The sequence below is a fragment of the Spermophilus citellus genome, assembly GCF_964194105.1.
Source record: "Spermophilus citellus genome assembly, chromosome: 13".
Classification (NCBI taxonomy): Eukaryota; Metazoa; Chordata; class Mammalia; order Rodentia; family Sciuridae; genus Spermophilus; species Spermophilus citellus.
The window spans coordinates 95,108,190-95,126,973 of NC_138193.1; the positions used below are offsets into that span (position 1 = coordinate 95,108,190).

The 18,784-nt window shown below is 38.1% G+C and overlaps 1 protein-coding gene across 8 annotated transcripts in view; it reads right to left on the reverse strand.

Moving 5' to 3' along the window:
* Positions 1-18,366, reverse strand: part of ZNF512 (zinc finger protein 512) — a 32,653-nt gene extending 14,287 nt beyond the window's left edge. The window contains exons 1-11 of one of the 8 annotated variants that reach the window (XM_081265293.1): positions 18,220-18,366; positions 17,634-17,692; positions 8,983-9,063; positions 6,592-6,627; positions 6,225-6,406; positions 5,339-5,434; positions 4,846-4,929; positions 4,439-4,563; positions 3,978-4,064; positions 3,484-3,582; positions 2,099-2,266 (exon numbers count right to left, since the gene is read on the reverse strand). In XM_081265293.1, the coding sequence (XP_081121419.1) occupies positions 2,099-2,266; positions 3,484-3,582; positions 3,978-4,064; positions 4,439-4,563; positions 4,846-4,929; positions 5,339-5,434; positions 6,225-6,406; positions 6,592-6,627; positions 8,983-9,063; positions 17,634-17,692; positions 18,220-18,249 (1,047 nt within the window). In that variant the 5' untranslated portion in view covers positions 18,250-18,366. Of the gene's footprint in view, positions 1-2,098; positions 2,267-3,483; positions 3,583-3,977; positions 4,065-4,438; positions 4,564-4,845; positions 4,930-5,338; positions 5,435-6,224; positions 6,413-6,591; positions 6,628-8,982; positions 9,064-17,633; positions 17,693-18,219 lie in introns of all 8 variants that reach the window. The other 7 variants (XM_081265292.1, XM_081265291.1, XM_081265296.1 and 4 more) reach the window with 7 other exon arrangements.
* Positions 18,367-18,784: the final 418 nt, after the last annotated feature.

The following is an 18,784-nucleotide window of genomic DNA, read 5'->3' on the forward strand; positions in this document are numbered from 1 at the left end:
GATAAAATAAATCTATTCTGTTGTATTAAGTAAAAGTGGTCAAAAATCAAGACACTTTCTTATACAAAGAAATAAACTTCAACCCATACCTCACACTATATACAAAAATTAGCTCAAAACGACCACAGTTCTAAGTGTAAAATATTAAGTTATAAAAATTCTAGAAGAAACTGTGGGAAAAAATTTTTGTGATTATAAAGTGTCAATTTGGCTAGGCTAATGTCATAAATCAATCAAACTAATCTAGGTGATGATAAGAGGAAATTCTATATAAATGTGATTCAAGTCCATAATCAGTTGACTTTAAGTAGGAGAGATGCAGCAGAAGAGGCAGGGGACCCGGGCATGGTGGTGCATGCCTGTAATCCCAATGGCTTGGGAGACTGAGGTAGGAGGATTGTAAGTTCAAAGTTAGACTCAGCAACTTAGCGAGACCCTGTCTCTAAACAAAATATAAAAAAAGGGCTGACAATGTGACTCAGTGGTTAAGCGCCCCGGGGTTCAATGTCCACTGCCAAAAATAATAATAATAATTAAAGAACTAATGTAAAACATTTGTGTTGTTGGAAGCCGTTAAGTTTGTGGTGAATTACAGCAACAGCAGAAAATTACAAATTAGAAAAAGAAAAGATTTTCTAGATAAACAAATACAAAACCCACAAAAACAAAAAAAGTATGAATTGAACTTTATTGAAATGTAAAATTCTGTTATTTGAAAAACCTGTAAAATATGATATATCTGATGGGACTTGAATTCAGAATATATGAATAACTAAATATACTTACAACTTAATAAAACAATTTAAAAATCCCCCAAAATCTGCCCAAAAAATGATCAAAGGGTTTGAACAGACACTTCACTAAACACAAACTACCTCCAAGTACTGTGGTACATGCATACAATCCCAGTGACTTCGGGAGGCTGAGGCCAGAGGATTCCAAGTTTGAGGCCAGCCTTGACAACTAGTGAGATCCTTTCTTAAAATGAAAAATAAAGGGCTGCTGGGAGTCATGGTATATATCTGTAATCCCATGGCTCAAAAGGCTAAGGCAGGAGGATCACAAGTTTTAGGCCAGGCTCAGCAATTTAGCAAGGCCCTAAGCAATTTAGTTTGACCTTGTTTCAAAATAAAAAATAAAAAGGGTTGGGGATATGACTCAGCACCCTGGTTCAATGCCCAGTACCAAAAAACTACACTGGACATGTAGTTCAGTGGTGGTTACATGAATACAGGTGCCAAAACTCCTAAATGTACATTTAAAAAGGCAAATATTGGGCTGGGGATACAACTCAACTGGTAGAGTGCTTGTCTCCTATGCACAAGGCCCTGGGTTCAATCCCCAGCATCACAAAAAAAAAAAAAAGGGCAAATATTCCATATGTAAATTATATCTTAATAAACTTGACTCTCAAAAACACACAACAGGGAAGCTTGGAAATGTAATTAAGGGAAAAAAGTCAACACACATTTACATAAAACAAAAATTAGAATAGAGACAAGCTGGACAGAGTCCAAAAAAATCCAATTAAAGGGGAATGCTTTTAGTTTAAAAGATGCAACAATAAAGTAGGATGCGGTGGTGCATCCCTGTAATTTCACCTACTTGGGAGACAGAAGGATTATAAGTTCCAGGCCAGCTTCCACAACTTAATGAGACCCTATCTCAAAATAAATAAATAAATAAAAAGGGCAAGAGACTACAGGTCAATAGAAAAAGCCCCCTGGATTCAATTTCCAGTACCAAGGAAAAATAAAAAACATTCACTTCTTCCTTAAATAAACTTTAGTTTTTTTGGTTTGTTTTGTTTTCTGTGGTACCAGGGTAGAACTCAGGGCCTTATACATGGTAGGCTAGTACTCTACCACTGAGCAACATCTCCAGCTCTGGACTATACTTTGAATTTTCATTTCCCTAACCTAATAATGTTCCAAAGTCAGAAATAAGAATGAGAAAAAGAATTAGAAAGAGAAAACAAAAGCATTCAAAGATTAACAAGTTGACACAAAAGGACAAACCAAGATATACAGAAAGAGGTAGGGGTACACACCACCAAGTACAACCCCAAAAAAGGGTCTAGAGAGGAGTCAATACTCACAGGCCCATGCTCTGACCTCAGGTGATACGCAAGTCCAGCCTTCGATCTATATGGTTTTCCACAGTGGTGACACTTCAGGGTCATCTTCTCCAGCTCTGCAGCCCCTTTGCCACATTTTCTAACATGGTATAGATATCCCATAATGCTGGTGAAGGTACTGGAGCAACTCTAAACACAGGAAACAGACCCACATTAGAATCTAAAATCTTGGGGTTTTTTGGTACCAGGGATTGAACCCAGGGGTGCTTAACCACTGAGTCACGTCCCCAGATCTTTATATTTTTTTAATTTTGAGACACAGTCTTACTAAGTTGCTTAGGACCTTGCTAAGTTGCTGAGGCTGGCTTTGAACTTGTGATCCTCCTGCCTCAGCCTACCAAGCCACTGGGATTACAGGCATGTGCCATGCCGTCCCACCCAGCTAGAATCTTACATCTTTTGACATGATCCCTAAATTTATAAAAAGCTATAACATTCACCACCAGAAAATACAAAAAAACACTGTGATGTTATAAGACTTTCTCCAACATTTCCTTTGGTACAATCCTTCCTTTTCCCTGGATGTCCTATCTGTGAGCCATGATATTCAATCAGTTTATTTAGTGTCGTAATTTGGGTGTGCCCCCAAAAGCTCATGTGTGAAACATTGCAAGAAGGTTTAGAGGAGAAACGATTAGATTATAAGAGCCTTAACCCAACCAGTGAATTCCCTGATGGAATTAACTGAGTGGGAACTGAAGGCAGATAGGGTATGCCTGGAGGAGAACAGTCATTGGGGATATGCACTTGGGTATACATTTGTATCTGGCAAGTGAAGCCTCCCTGTGCTTCCTGATCATCATGTGAGCTACCTTCCTTCACCACACTCACCATGCCTTAATTGAGCCCCAAGGAATGGACTGAGACCTCTGAAATGGTGAGCCCCAAATAAACTTTTCTTCCTCTAAAATTGTTCTTGTCAGGTCTTTTAGTCACAGCAGTAAAAAGCTGACTAATACAGTTGGCATTTGCTGAATTATAACCAGGCACCTACTTTGTATCATAGTTTCCTGCTTGGTCTATGATCCAACCCCACCCCAATATCAAACAGCCAGCAACATTAAAGTTGTTCATCACAGTAAGGTTACTTGGATCCTCTTCATCACACCAAAAAAAAAAAAAAAAGTTGGTAAAGAAATCCCTCTAAACAAAGAGGAGGGGACTTTGGGGGATGAGAAAGAAAATAAAGAACTATAAATGAATTCAAGAAACCTAGAGAAGCAGGGGCCATCATATGCTGTAAGAACTAGGAAGTCCATAAAGGAAAAGAAGGAGAAATGGAGAACAACAAAAGAAAGACAATGACCTGGGACTCCAGGGAGGAGTTGCTGTCCTTGAGCTCTTACCTCACGCATGCACCTGAGCTTTCCCAGTCTCTTTAGGACTGTTCGAAGCCGTTCCCTCTCACTTGGTTCATCTATTTCATCTCCAGCCTTCAAAATGGGCTAGAAATCAAGAGAAGCAAATAAGTAGATGATTCATGGAAATGCCAGACAGTAAAAGAAACACAGAAAATGAAGAACTGGATTAGCAGCTAAGCTAATATTTTGGTTTTCTCCAAGTTCTAGCTTTCTCCATCTTCTAGACAGACAAAGGAAGTAAAGAGAATATAAATAAGAGTCTGAGCCTCTTCCTCCCAGGATATGAGCCTTTGGGGATAACCTACCCACACAAGTATCTACGGTCTACCTCCATGGTTTCATTGTGCATAAATCTTGAAAAGAGTCTTCTTACACACCTATGAGGTCCCAGAACTTCAATCATCTGCACTGAGATATGTACACTCACCTAATAAAAGATATCCACACACCACATGAGCTCACAGAGAAGACACTCTTACCAAACTATTATGATTCGCCATGACATGATACTTCATCCCTGCCAGTGAACGGAGTTGTTTCCCACAATGATGGCAAGTAAACATTTCCTAAAAGAAAAACATAGTACTCAGTACCCCACTGTTCAACAGAGAAACAGAATACCAAAAATTGCTATGCAGTGGGCTAAACACTTAACATGCATTACTTCTTTCTTATCCACACATGGAATACCCACAGTAGTTATTTTTTCTCCATTCTACAAAAGAGGAAACTAAAGTCCACATATAAAAAGCTAAATGCCACAACTAACACATAGCTAAGTGAGGATTCAAACCCAAGTTTGTCAAGTGCAAAGTCTACATTCTCTCTGCCACACAATGCTTCCCCCTAACCTGCTGTATTCAGCATATTATACACAGTACCAGGTCTAAATTTTGGGTAAAAAGTCCTAACCATTATGAAATGCCATAAGATATCTAACCTGTTTGCAGTTTTCCATGTGTTTCTTTAAACCCTCTATGGTCTTCCTCCCCACTGCCTGGCAGGTAGGACAGGAAACACTGCCTTTATCCACGATTTCTAAGTACCATTGTTCTTCCAAACTGCCTACAAAGGAGAGAAAAATGACACTTTGTGATCTGTGGTATTCTCAAGAAACAAAAATCATAATTTCACCATTTAGGAAAAGAGTCATAAAATGGTTTTCCCCCTTCCTGGCTATTATATACAGATTCTTCCTGTATATAACTTCTAAAAGTTATCTTTTTCCAAAACAGACACTTAACAAATGCCTCCTTAAGAAATGCTCGAGTACATCACTCCTCATGGACAACAAAAATAAACCAGAGTTTATACTACATCCCGCAAAGCTTCCAAAAGAAAGCATACCTGCTGCATAAACTGGTGGTTCCTTCCGAATACGACGAGCCTGGGATTTGGGATTAGGCTGAGTTTTAGGCCGTTGCTTCCTCCCTGGCACAAGATGGAGACATGGAGTTCAACATGTTACCTTTACTAACCCCTCCCTAACACCAAAATCTCTTCCCTCCCCTTCACCTGGACACAAAACCCCACTCATTCAACTGCCTGCCTCCTTTAAGTCACAAAAGTTAGGATGAGGGTACTCCCACCCCCAAATTCAAAGGGTTCTAAAGACAATAAAGGCCCAAACCTCCCTCTTTTTGTTTTAGTTGTTGATGGACCTTTATTTTATTTACTTATTTATAATATGGTGTTGAGAATCAAACCAGTGCCTCACACATACTAGGCAAGCACTCTATTCACTGAGCCACAACCCCAGCCCCCAAAGTCTCATTCTCTTTTATCCTCGAAGAATAAAGCCTAGTGACCCAAGGAAAAAGTAGCAAAATGAACCCCTTACCATAAAGCTTATGCTTTTTCTGAGGAAATTCACCATAATCTTCATCATCTTCCTGCTTGGGTTTCCTTTTTCCTTTTGCTGATACTCCACCTGACCCTGAAATATCACACAAAAACAAAACACCAACTCAGTACAGTTTGTAAATGAACTTCTGGGTCTGTCTTCAAGACATCATTCACAAGACTATGAAAGAGAAAGATCACTAGTGAATGCAGGCCTCAAAGAAGTGTTGTGGTATTTTTAGGAAAGCTGGTGTAATTTCTAATTAACTGACTGACCCTCCACTCTGGAATCATCAATTCTTCCCTAAGAGTAAAAAAAGTCTTCAGGAAATATTTTGTTTCTTGATTTGAGGTTATCACTGAAGTAGAAGAACTGTTCAAGATAGAGAGCTACCAGTCACTTGTGACTGTGACTCTCTAGAATATACTACCATGACTCTTTATCCAGCCCTTACATCCGCAAAAAAAGAGCAAACCAGAACACAGGAAAGAAGTTCAAATCCTATAGAGAAGAAGGCTGATTTGAAGTTTAAACTAGAAGAGTAGAGTCAGCAGTATTTTACTCTATTAGACAATTCATGAAGCTAACAGTACGCAATAGCCTACCATGTTAAAATCTTTTAATCACTAATGAGGTTAAACGTCTGTGGCATTTAATACTTTAAAAATCACTTATAGGGCAGGGGTTGTGGCTCAGTGGTAGAGCGCTTGCCTGGCATGTGTGAGGCACTGGGTTCAATCCCCTGCACAACATAAAAATAAACAAAATAAAGGTATTGTGCCTAACTACAACTAAAAATAAAAAAAAGAATCACTTATAGTAACTATCTCAAAATATAACTTCAGAGCACACTGTCTTTGGAAACAGACATTAATTCTGATACCTTCAGTACGAGAAGTTCCAGCTGGTTTGATTCTCCTCATTTTCATCCAGTAGGTAGATTTTCGGAAGGATGCTGGAAAATCACTCACTGGTTCACATGAAGAGGCAGATGATGAGCCGCTTAAGGAGTCATCGTGAGGGATAGTGTACTGGAAACTATTATCCTTTATGGAGCACTGGGTCCTGCTACTAACACGACACAAAAATCATGTACCAACGAGGGTCTGGAGTAAAACCCTTATTAATTATTTTATCATAGGAAGATAATCAAGTCGGTTACTTGTGCAAAAAACTAAGGCAGCTAATTTTATTTTATTAAGAAGGCTAATTTGGGGACTGGGGCTGTGATTCAGTGGTGGCGCACTTGCCTGGCATGTGTGAGGCACTGGGTTCGATTCTCGGCACTGCACATAGATGAATGAATAAAATAAAAGTCTATCAACAACTAAAAATATATATATACATATATAAAAAGAAGGCTAATTTTTTAAAAAATTATAAATTGTAATCTAAAAATTACATTGATCAGTCTAACACAACATATATAATTATTATTATACTTCATTATAATCAGAAAGAGTAAGCAGTCCATTTTGCAATAGAAGGAAGAAATTCTTTCCTGGATTTATCTAAGAAAAAGAAATTTTAAGCAATGTAATTGGGTATTCTGTGACTCTCAGATCCCCTAGATCAGTAACTAGATATGTCCAAGTTTCCCTCTCTCTCTGCTAGAGGGACAGTAACTAAAGGATATCTCTGAGAATAGAAAGGGAAAAAAACAGTCTATAGACACTAATCTGATCCATCTTCCTTCTTGCTCAGTCTCCTCTATAAACCATAATGAGAGCTGCCTTGTCTTAACTTGGCAACACAATGCTTAGTTTCTACAGCTGAAGATAAAATGCTATCTTGCCTAAGTTACACTGTTTAGAGACTCCTGATAAAAAGCTAGATCTAGATTCCTAAATCTAAGACTAGTGAGTATATCAATTAAAAAGCATTACTGAGGGGCTGGGGCTGTAGCTCAGTGGTAGAACACTTGCCTAGCATATTTGAGGCACTGGGTCCAATTATCAGCACCACAAATAAATAAATTAATAAATAAAATAAAGGTTCATCAAAAATTTTAAAAATATTTATAAAAAATTAATAAGCAGGGCATGGTGGCACATGCCTGTAAGTCCAGTGACAAGAGGCTAAGGCAGGAGGATTGCAAATTTAAGGCCAGCCTCAGCAATTTAGTGAGACCCATAGCACTTAGACTCTCTCAAAATAATAAATTAAGAAAAAAAGGACTAAGGAGTAGCTCAGTGGTAGAGCACCCCTGGGTTAAATCCCCAATCTTGGGGAGGAGAAAAAAAATCACACATATCTTACATTTGTAAGAGTAGAGAATGAAAGTTAATTATCCCAGGTGACCTTCCTTAGGAAAATATATAAAATGTGATAGATACCAATTATGAAATACTATGTAGTTGTCAGACACAATAAGCCAATTCTACACACAGAATTTAACTAAAAGGCATTCTCTGATGAATGAAAAAAGAAATAGAAAGAATCTATTACAATGTCATCTCAGTAAATTAAAAATAAATACATATATAAAGCAGCTCTTCCAGTTTTAAAAGGATTCATAAATATTTAAGGACAAACATGACACTTATTTACATGGTTTCCTTTGGGAGGAAGGGGATGGAAATCAGCATAAACATAAAAGAAGATGGCTTCAGTATCCTATGAGTAGGGAAGAACAATTTTCAGTTCTCTGCACAAGGTCCTGTATTACAAATTCAATAGAGTAGTCTTGGTTCTGGTATGGTAGCATAAGCTCACTACAGCCCATCCTTCCTGCTGATTACAATGATAAACTTTGGACTCTGATATTAAACAAAAGCAGTGGATTATGCAGGGGAGTAAAAACTGAGAGATGTTACCTATGTGGAATGAGTTTCCCAGTTGTTTCATGACTCTGCAACAATGCTGGGCCTATGTGCAGAGCAGTATGGGCAGCTTAAATTCCAACAGAAACCCCAACTTTCTGGTTACATAATCAGGAAAAGGAGTCCCTGTTGGCAAGAGTATGGAAAATTCTGGAGAGAAGAAAGGCACAGAAGGCGATTCCATAATTTTGCATTTGAAGCCATACAAATCACAGCCTAACCTTAGCAAGATATGTGAGAGGCATATTAAAATCAGTCTAGTAAAGACTGAAAACTGAAATAAAATTTGAACTAAGTGACCCAAAACAATGCAGCAAAAGCCTAGAGAACTGACAATCTGAGACACCTGAAGAAATCTCAAACTAACTCTTGGGCTATTGTAAATGAGATGAGCCCCCATTTACATCATAGCAAAAATGTAAAGGACAAAACTTGAGATTTTTAACCGTTGCTCTCAGAAGGTAAGGCAGAACTTAGGGCTTGAACCTAAACAGGCTGCCTGCTAAAAGAAAAACAGCAAGATTCGTATAGAAGATTACAATAGGATCCAAACTTTATATAAATAATACTCACAATGTTAAAGATAAGTTCCAAAATCATGCAACACAAAAAACCAGAAAAATGTAATTCTCAAAGGAATAGATCATCAACAGATACCAGAACTGTCAAATACTTTCAAGCTGCTATTATAATTGCTTATAAAGGAAAACACACATGAAATGAAAGACAAGGCAGGAATTATCAACAAACAGAAAGCATAAAAAAGAATCAAATGAGATTTCAGAACTGAAAAATGTAATATCTGAAATAAAAACTCACTGCATGGGTTCAGTAGCAGAATGAAGATGACTGAGGAAAGAGTCTGTGAACTTGAAGACAGAGCAATAGAAATGATCCAATCTGAAGAACAAAGAGAAAAAGGAAATTGAAAAAAAAAAAAAAAAAAAACAGTTCACAGACTCAACAACCTGTGGATCAATCTCCAAGTTCTAACTTAAGTGTAGCTGTGGTTCAAGGAGAAGAGATACCATCTCTTCTCCTTGGAGAAAGAAAAATAATTTGGAAAAACTAATGATAAAAAACCTCCCACATTTAATGAAAGACATAAATTTAAAAGATTCGAGGAGCTCAACAAACACTAAGTAGGATAACTCAAAGAAAACACGCACAGACACATCTTAATCAAACAAAATTATTTAAAAGCAAAGATTGAAAATAAATCTAGAGAACAGCTTCAGAAAAGCAACATCTTACATTACAGGGACCAGAGATTCACACCATCATGGATTTCTCAACAGAAATCAAGGAGGCCAGAAGACAATGCAACAATATCTGTAAGATCCCAGGGGGTGGAGGGAGGGAAGGGAAAGGAAAGGTACAGGAGACTGAATTAGAACAAGAGATATTCCATGCTTTTATAATTATGTCAAAATGGATTCTATTGCAATGTATAACTAAAAAGAACCAATATAAATAAATAGATAAATAAATCTGTAAGATCCTGAGAGAAAAGATTTGTCAACTCAGAATTCTACAATCAGTGAAAATACACTTAAGAATATTTCGGGGGTGGGTGGGCAGCGTCGGGGTTATGGCTCAGTGGAGTGCTTGCCTAGCACGTGTGAGGCCCTGGGTTTGATCCTCAGCACCACACAAAAGAATATTCTAACAAATAAAATGAAGTTATCTAAAAAAAAAAAATATATATATATATATATATATATTATATATATATATTTCTTCGAATAAATAAAAACTAAGAGATTTAAGAAATGCTAAAGCTGAAGAAATTCCAGCTGAAGAAAAAGGATACCAGAGAGAAACTTGGATTTTCAAGAATGAAACAACAGAAATGGTAAACACTGGGTAAGTATTTTTAAAATTTTAAAGCAAAATTTTAACATTATCTTGTAGAGTTTTTCAATATAAGTTATGTAGGTACAATACATAAAACAACTATACTATAATGGGAGGTGGGCAAAAGATTAAAAGAATCTATATGGCTGTAAGGTTTCTACAATTTTTTTTAAATTTTTTTTTTTAGAGAATTGTAATATTTATTTTTTTTTAGTTTTCGGTGGACACAACATCTTTGTTTGTATGTGGTGCTGAGGAACGAACCTGGGCGGCACGCAAGGCAGGCGAGTACGCTACCGTTTGAGCCACATCCCCAGCCCAGGTTTCTACAATTAAGCAAAGTGTTAGATATTAAATCTAAATAGACTGTTAAAGGATAAACATGAATATTATAAATCCTAAAGGATCCACTTAAAAAAATACAAAGAGACATAGACAAAAACCCAGTTATGGTAAATACATTTAAATGGGACACTAAGCACTCAAATACTCTGAAAGAACAACAAAGGGAAAAAAACAAGAAAGAGAACAAATAATATATGGACAGACCTAAATCCAAATATACCGATATTAATTTAAATGCTTATGGTCTAAACATTCCAGGTAAAAATCAGAGATTGAAATAATCAATAAAAAGGCAGACCCTACTAATATATTTGCTTACAAGAGGCACACTTTAAATACAGACATAGACAGATTGAAAGTAAATGAATTAAAAAACCTATCCCAGATAATCAGCAAACATAAGAAAGTTGGAGTAGCTATTTTAATTTCATATAAAAGAGACTTCAAGACAGACAGGATTGCCAGAGACAGACACTTCATGACAAAAATGTCAAATTTTGAGGAAGACAATTACCTGTTGTATGTGCCTAATAATAGGGCCTCAAAGTACTCAAATCAAAAACTGACAGAATTAAAGGGGAAAATAGACATTCCACAATTTTAGGAAATTTTAATCTCTCCTCTCAGCAACTGGTAGAATTTTGACAAAAATTCAGTGAACACATAAATGAACTAAACTACATTAGTAGCCACCTTGTTTGAGTTACTAACATTCATAGAATGCTACACCCAACATACAGGATATGCATTCTTTTCAAGTGAATGCATTGTGCATTCACACCAAGAAAGATTACAGGCTGGGCCATAAACTTTAAACTTTTATTAAAGGAATGAAAATAACATTGCATTCTTTGACCACATCAAAATGAAAACAGAAACCAATAATAGTAAACTACTGAAAAAAAAAAAAAAGAAAAACACTTAAAAAATAAAACTATGTAGAAATTAAATAATCTGTTCCTAAATAATTTAGAGGTCAAAAATTAAATTGCAAGAGAAATGTGAAAATATTTGGAGAAACAAGAAAAATTTATACACATGTGTGGCTGAGCCAGGCACAGTGGCGCATGCCCATGCCTATAATCCCAGCAGCTCAGGAGGCTGAGGCAGGAGGATTCAAAGCCAGCCTCAGCAATTCAGCAAGGTACTAAGCAACTCAATAAGAGCCTGTCCACTAAATAAAATATAAAAAAAGGGCTGGGGAGGGCTGGGGCTCAGTGGCAGAGCGCTTGCATTGCACATGTGAGGCACTGAGTTTGATCCTCAGCACCACAAAAGAATATATTGTGTCCATCTACAATTTAAAAAAAAATTTTTAAAAAGGGGGAGGCGGCTGGGGAGCTGGGGTGGCTCAGTGGTAAAGTGCCCCTGGGTTCAAACCCTGGTACAAAAAAAAAAGTGTGGCTGAAACTAAAGTACTTAGAAGGAAACTTAAGTTTTGATTGCTTGTATTAGAAAGACTAAAAATTAATAACTAAAGTTTTAACTTTACGATAACTTAAGAAGAGCAAAGTAAAACAAAGAAGAAAAGATGAAAAATTGATGGACTAGACAATGGAAACTGACAATAGGGAAAATCTGGTTCTTTGAAATGATCATAAAATTGAGAATCCTATAGCTAGACTGATCAAATTTTTAAAAAAAGATACCATAAGTAATATCAGGAATTGAAGAGGTTATTATCACATATCATATGAACATTAAAGTACTGAGAATAATTCGAATAACTCTTTGCCAATAAATTAAACTGACATAAAAAAAAAGAACAAACTAGAAATCTGAATAGCCCTACAGCTATTAAACTGAAATTGTCAAATTCTCCAAAAAAAAAAAAAAAAACCTCAAGGATCAGATTATTTCATGTTGAAACACACTGTAATAAGGTTACAAAAAGGAAAAAAAATCAAAAGGAAAAAAGTAAAACTGTCCACACTTTCAGATTATGTGACTGTTTACAAAGAAAAATACCAGGAATCTGCAAATAATTACTAGAACTAATAAAGGGATTTAGCAGGGCTGGGGATATAGCTCAGCTGGTAGAGTGCTCGCCTCATATGCACAGGGCCCTTGGTTCAATACCCAGCACCACAAAAAAGGGGGGGGGGGGAATTTAGCAAGTGGCAAGATACAAAGCTAGATACAATAGTCAATTATTAAGTGGGGCACAGTGGCTCAGGCCTGTAATCCCAGCAACTCAGGAGGCTGAGGATCACAAATGCAAAGTCAGCCTCAGCAACTAGGCAAGACCCTCAACAACCAAAAGGGCTGGGGATATAGCTTCGTGGTAAAGTGCTCCTGGGTTCAATACCCAGTAATAACAAAGGGGGAGAAAAGAAAAGGAAAAAAAAGTCAATTATTATATATTAGCAACAAGATACATGTTCAACTGATTTTTTTTTTTTCTTTTAGGTTCTGAAGACTGATCCCAGGGCCTCTCAAATGCCAGGCAAGCACTCTACCAATGCACTATAATCTCCAGCTCTATGCAACTGAATTTTTATATATGTGTGTGGTGTAGCTAGACCTTTTTAAAAAAAATTTTTTTTGAAAGAGGTTCTTGATAAGTTGCCCAGGCTGGACTCAAACTTGTGATCCTACTGCCTCAGTCTCCCAAGAAGCTGGAATTATAGGTGTGCACCATCATGCCCAGCTTCAAGTGGTTTTTGATAAAGGTATCAAAGCAATTCAATAAGGAAAGCCTTTTCAACAGTTGTTAAATATACTAATGTAAAAATATTGACATTGACCCTCACCACAAACCACACACAAAAATTAACTCTAGATGGGTCAAAGACCTATGTATAAAAACCTACAAAACTTCTAGAAGATAGGAGAAAATCTTTGCAATTAGGGGAAGCAAGGTTTTTTAAAGAGAATAAAAAAGCAAGAAACATAAATGAACAATTTTTTTTTTTTGTACTGGGACTTGAACTCAGGGGCATTTAACCACTGAGACACATCCCCAACCCTTTTTACTTATTATTTTGAGATAAGGTCTCACTAAGTTGCTTAGGGCCTCACTAAGTTGCTGAGGCTAGCCTAGAACTTGCAATCCTCCTGCCTCAGCCTCCTGAGTGGCTGGGATTACAGGTGAATACTACCATGCCTGGCAAATGAAACAATTTTTTAATGATACTTTAAAACTTTTGTCCTTCAAATGACATCACTCAGAGAATGAAAAACAAACCAGATTTTGTTTGTCAAGACATATTTATTAGACAAAGAAATTATATTCAGTATAGATTTTTTTAAATATTAAAACAAAGACAACCCCATTTTTTAAAAAATGAGTAAAAGATGTAAATACTTTACAAAAGAAGATAAACAAATGACCAACAAGAACATGAGAAGATGCTCAACATCATTTAAAATGAATAAAAAACAAAAATTAAAATCACATCACTATACAACTATTAAATTAGCTAATATTAAAAGGATCAACTCTGATGTTACTGGTGTGAATGTAAATGATACTATTTTGCATAGGCAGTTTCATAAAAAGATAAACATACTCTGCCACATAATCCAGTCAACCTAGGATGGGAGATACTATTTTATGTACTAATCAAGTAAAATGGAAATATTTGTCCATATAAGACTCCTATGAGATGGGCCCGACTACACAAGCCTATAATCCCAGTGATTTGGGAGGCTGAGGCAGGAGGATCTCAAGTTCAGACAGCCTCAGCAACTTAGCAAGGCCCCCAGCAATTTAGTGAGACCCTGTCTCAAATTAAGAAGTAAAAACAGGCTGGGGATGTGGCTCAGTGGTTAAGCAACCCTGGGTTCAATTCCTGGCACAAGAAAGAGAGAGAGAGAAAGAATCACTATGTGATTTCATTTTATGAAATTCTAGAATATGTAAACCACTGTACATAAACAGAAAATAGGACTGTAATGCCTAAGGATGGGAGAGGAGAAAGAAATGGACTGCAAAGGGAAACAAAAAAAAACTCTGGGGTTAGATAGAAAGGTTTGTTATCTTGATTACAATGATGGTTTCAGAGATGCATTTTATAAACAAACTGATTGTAAGGTAGTATTTATTTATTTATAAGGATTAGACCTAGAGTCTGCCACACACTAGGTAAATGTTCTACTACCAAGATATTCCCCCAGCTCACAGTGTACACTTTTAATAAGTACAGTCTATTTTATATCAATTATACTTCAAATGGAAATTGGCAGTCCTTTAGGGCTGAAACCCACCATCCTAAATAATGGGATCAATAATTTCTTGATTGTACCAACCAGGCATTAACAGCCAAGTCCCATGTGACTACTCTCAGGAAACTCTATACAAGTTTCTTTTCTTTTTTTTTTTTTTTTTTTTTTTTTTTAGAGACAGAGAGAGAGAGTTTTAACATTCATTTTTTAGTTTTCAGCGGACACAATATCTTTGTTTGTATGTAGTGCTGAGGATTGAACCCGGCCACACACATGCCAGGTGAGCGCGCTACTGCTTGAGCCACATCCCCAGCCCCATCTATACAAGTTTCTTAGTGTAAGACACAGAAATACATATATCTCTTCTCATGAATAAGCATGAACACAGTAAAAGATCCAGAGTTGATCATATGATCAACTTGATTAATATACTGGAGATTAAGTCATGATGGCTAGGGAATCCCTGTCTCTAAGTCTGTCTTTTGTTTGTAAAGGACTCAACAAAAACCATTAAATATTTTATACTATCAATTCAGAACATTTGACCATTTGTTGAAACCAGATTAATCTCAAACTTCCCTTTCCATAAACATAACAAGAAAAAGCTTTGTTATGATATAATGGCTATCATAATTATGGTGATTTTATAATTTATCACCAATGTGGCAAGTCTCTGCTTCTGATTACAAAGATGAAAAGTTAAGCCAATTTTCAACCCTTTTCTGATCTATAAGAATTTTTAAGACCTTCTAGTTCATTCTTCTACATGTAAATATTTAGATTTCACTTAAAAAAAAGTATTTTAGTTCATCCCAGTACTCTTTGTAGACTAACTATCTATTTATTTTTTTATTTATGGTACAGGGGGATTGAACCCAGGGGCACTCAACCACTGAGCCACATCCCCGGCCCTATTTTATCTAAAGTCAGGGTCTCACCGAGTTGCTTAGCACCTCGCTTCTGCTGGCTTTGAACTCATGATCCTCCTGCCTCAGCCTCCCGAGCCACTGAAATTACAGGCATGTGCCACTGCACCCAGTGTGCAGACTTCTTTAATTCTACAAAATCTTTATAAAGGCTGGTTTGCCAGGTGGTGCATGCCTGTATTCTCAGCAATTCTGTAATTCCAGCAATTTGGGAGGCTAAGGCAGAAGGATCGCAAGTTCAAAGTCAGCCTCAGCAATTTAATAAGGCCCTAAGCAACGTGGCAAGGCCCTGTCTCAAAATAAAAAAAGGGTTGGAGATGTGGCTCAGTGGTTAAGCACCCCTGGGTTCAATTCAAAAAAATTAAAATAAAGGCTAATATTCTCCATGGTTTCATCCTCTACTCTTTTTTAGTCTCTTCTCACCTTTGTTTCTTCAAATTCACAATTTCTAAAGAAGCTAGTTAAATAAAGATTCCCACACCCTAATCCCAATGATTTGGATTCTGATTAATGGATGGCAGCCCATCCATGTTTATACTTTTTAAGAATCATCCCTGGGTAAACCAAGGTACACATTGAGAAATATTGCTTTAAACACATTCCCTAGAAGATATCATGAATACTCATTTTGTAGAAGAAAATATGTTTTCAGTTAATTTTTATAGCGGATAATTCTCAATTTTTCATTTCAGACCAGCCTTTCACCTGAGGTCCAAATCCATTTATGTTTGTTCCAAATGTTGCTCCTCATTCAAAAATTCCCAGTTCAGTGAATTACTCCAACCTTCAGCTGTTTGCCAGTGCCAGAAACCCACAGACATCCTAACTTTCTTTCGCTTAGCTCTAGCCTATATCATCATGTATATTTCCTATGTATTGTTCCCCACATATTCTTCATTCCTCTCTTTTGTTGCTAAAATAGCCTCTGAACCAGTTTTCCAACACACTTCCTAATCCATCTTACATAAAGTTACCAGAGTGACCTTTCCCTTCCAGGATAAAAGTCCAACACCTGAGCATGCTCCTTTAAAAAGGCTTGTTTTCAAGCTGGGCTCAGGAGGCTGGGGCAGGAGGATCTCGAGTTCAAAGCCAGCCTCAGCAAAAGCCTGCGCTAAACAACTCAGTAAGACCCTGTTTCTAAATAAAATACAAAATAGGACTGGGGATGTGGCTCAGTGGTCAAGCACCCCTGAGTTCAATCCCTGGTACCCTCCCCCATCACCCCCCCAAAAAAATGACCTTTCATGATCTGGCTAACCTCTTTGAATGACCACTCTGCTAACCCCCATTCTCCATTCCAGTCATATAGAACACCTTGCTATCCCATTTACTTTTTACCTATTCAAATGTTGTTCTCTCTTCTGAAAAATCCTTTCTCCTGGCTAACTGCATCTTTCCTCCACTTTCAAGCCTAGGTTTACAGATGATCTATTGTGGTTATTGCTCCCTTTCAGATTTTCACTCCCTTTCCCTAACAGCTATATTAAATTCTTACTTTAAAATATTTAGTTATTACACCGTATTTTGTTGGTTTTTTGCAAATCCCCTCTTTGGATTTCTACTTTTGTTTTCCATTTCTGTGTATCTAAATACACAGCTGGCAAAAAACAGACATTTAGTCAATGTTATCTGAATGTTATCTATCTAATGAGAGTCTCAAATTTTTTTCTTTTAACTATGAAAAACTTAGCACATTCAGCATACAAAATAATAAGCCAGCCTTGCAGCCAAATAGTTTGAAAATACAAGAATTTCTCCCAGCCATATTTTCTCTTCCTTCCAAGATCAGCAATATATTTATAAGCACGAATTTCATGTGGGGAGAAATGCTGGACTACCACTGAATCATATGTTCTATTTTTATTATAATTTGTTCTTTTGGTTTGGTTTTTTCTTTTTTTTGCAAGCTGTTTTCCTCCACTACACTAGGTTTAGACCTGCACTGTCCAATTCAGTAGCCACTAGCTACAGGTGGCTATTTAAATTTGGTTAATTAATATGTAATAAAAATTAAAATCCATTTGCTAGTTGCACTAGTTACACCTCAAGTGCTTAAAAGTCATACGTGGCTGGTGGCTACGATACTGGGCAGTGCGGACACAGGATATTTTCATCAATCCAATGGACAGCGCTGGCGACACAATTATAAAAAGACCTCAGAAAAACCTCACTTACTTCTTAGCTCCCACGATCCTGGTGCTCCTCTGCTGCTTAAAGGACGTGGGTCCCAGGGTCTAGCAAATCACAAGCACAGAGTGAGGGCTAGGGTCCTGTGGACCTTGACCACAAAGAGATGACTCCCCCCTTGTGCCCAGAAGAAATGAGGCTCTCCCGGGGCAACTACCTCAAACCGAAAAAGGCAGCACTTTTCAGGAAAAGTATACGGTGCTCCCTTCCTACAACGCACAGGCGGGTGACAATACCTGCGCCTTCATCTTCCCCCATTCCCAAAGCTCTGTCCCAGGCAGAGGCTCTAAAAAGGAGGCGAAAAAAGACGACAACGGCTATGGGAGGCATTGGGGGATGTAAAAGAAACAGAAACTAATGGCAATCTGGAGAGGAACTGAATCCAGGGAGGTGGGTAACAAGCAAAAAAAGTGGGGAAAGAAGAGGGGGGCAGGTGGATCTGATCTAAAAGGGTGGGGCCTACGATGGGGTCTGATAAAAACCAACTCTGAGCACGGGACAAAAGCGAGGGGCCGCGTGCTCCTGGCTCGACAGCGCTCCCTCTAAAGCATCATGGTCACCCCAAGGAACTCACAGCGGGGACTGCACCGAGTCTGGAAGACATCACTCCCTCTCCACGCCTAACAATTTCACCCAAGGGCTCCGGCCAGACCAACGCCACTTCCGCTCTCCTCGCCTTTCCCGGATGTGGCCTCGGCGCCGCCTAGCCCGGTTCTGAACGTCTACTTCCGCCTAGCAGCTTCCGAGGGGGCTGCGGCTGGAGAGTCACGTGACGTGCCCCCCTCGGTTCCGGAGACCCCACCCCCCACTGCGGCGCGGGGCCTGGGAGAACGCGAGCCCCGGGCTGGAGCGAGGGGGCGGGGTCTGAAGCCCAGCCTGCCCGGGCCTCCCGCCCGGTGCTCTGTCCCTTTGTACGACAACACGTGTCCCAGCTTTCCACACCCACCCCGGTCGTGGTCCTGTAGATGCACATGGAGATCAATTATTGCCCCTTTATTGATCTTAGAGAAATTACAGACTCATTCTCTGTCCCCCTCCCCCAGGTAGAGAGATCAAGCAGCCCTTTCATTGCTGAGGGTGCAGGAATTGGAGGCAGTGGCTGAGCAGGAAAGAAGCCAGGAAAGGGTGAAAATTTAAGG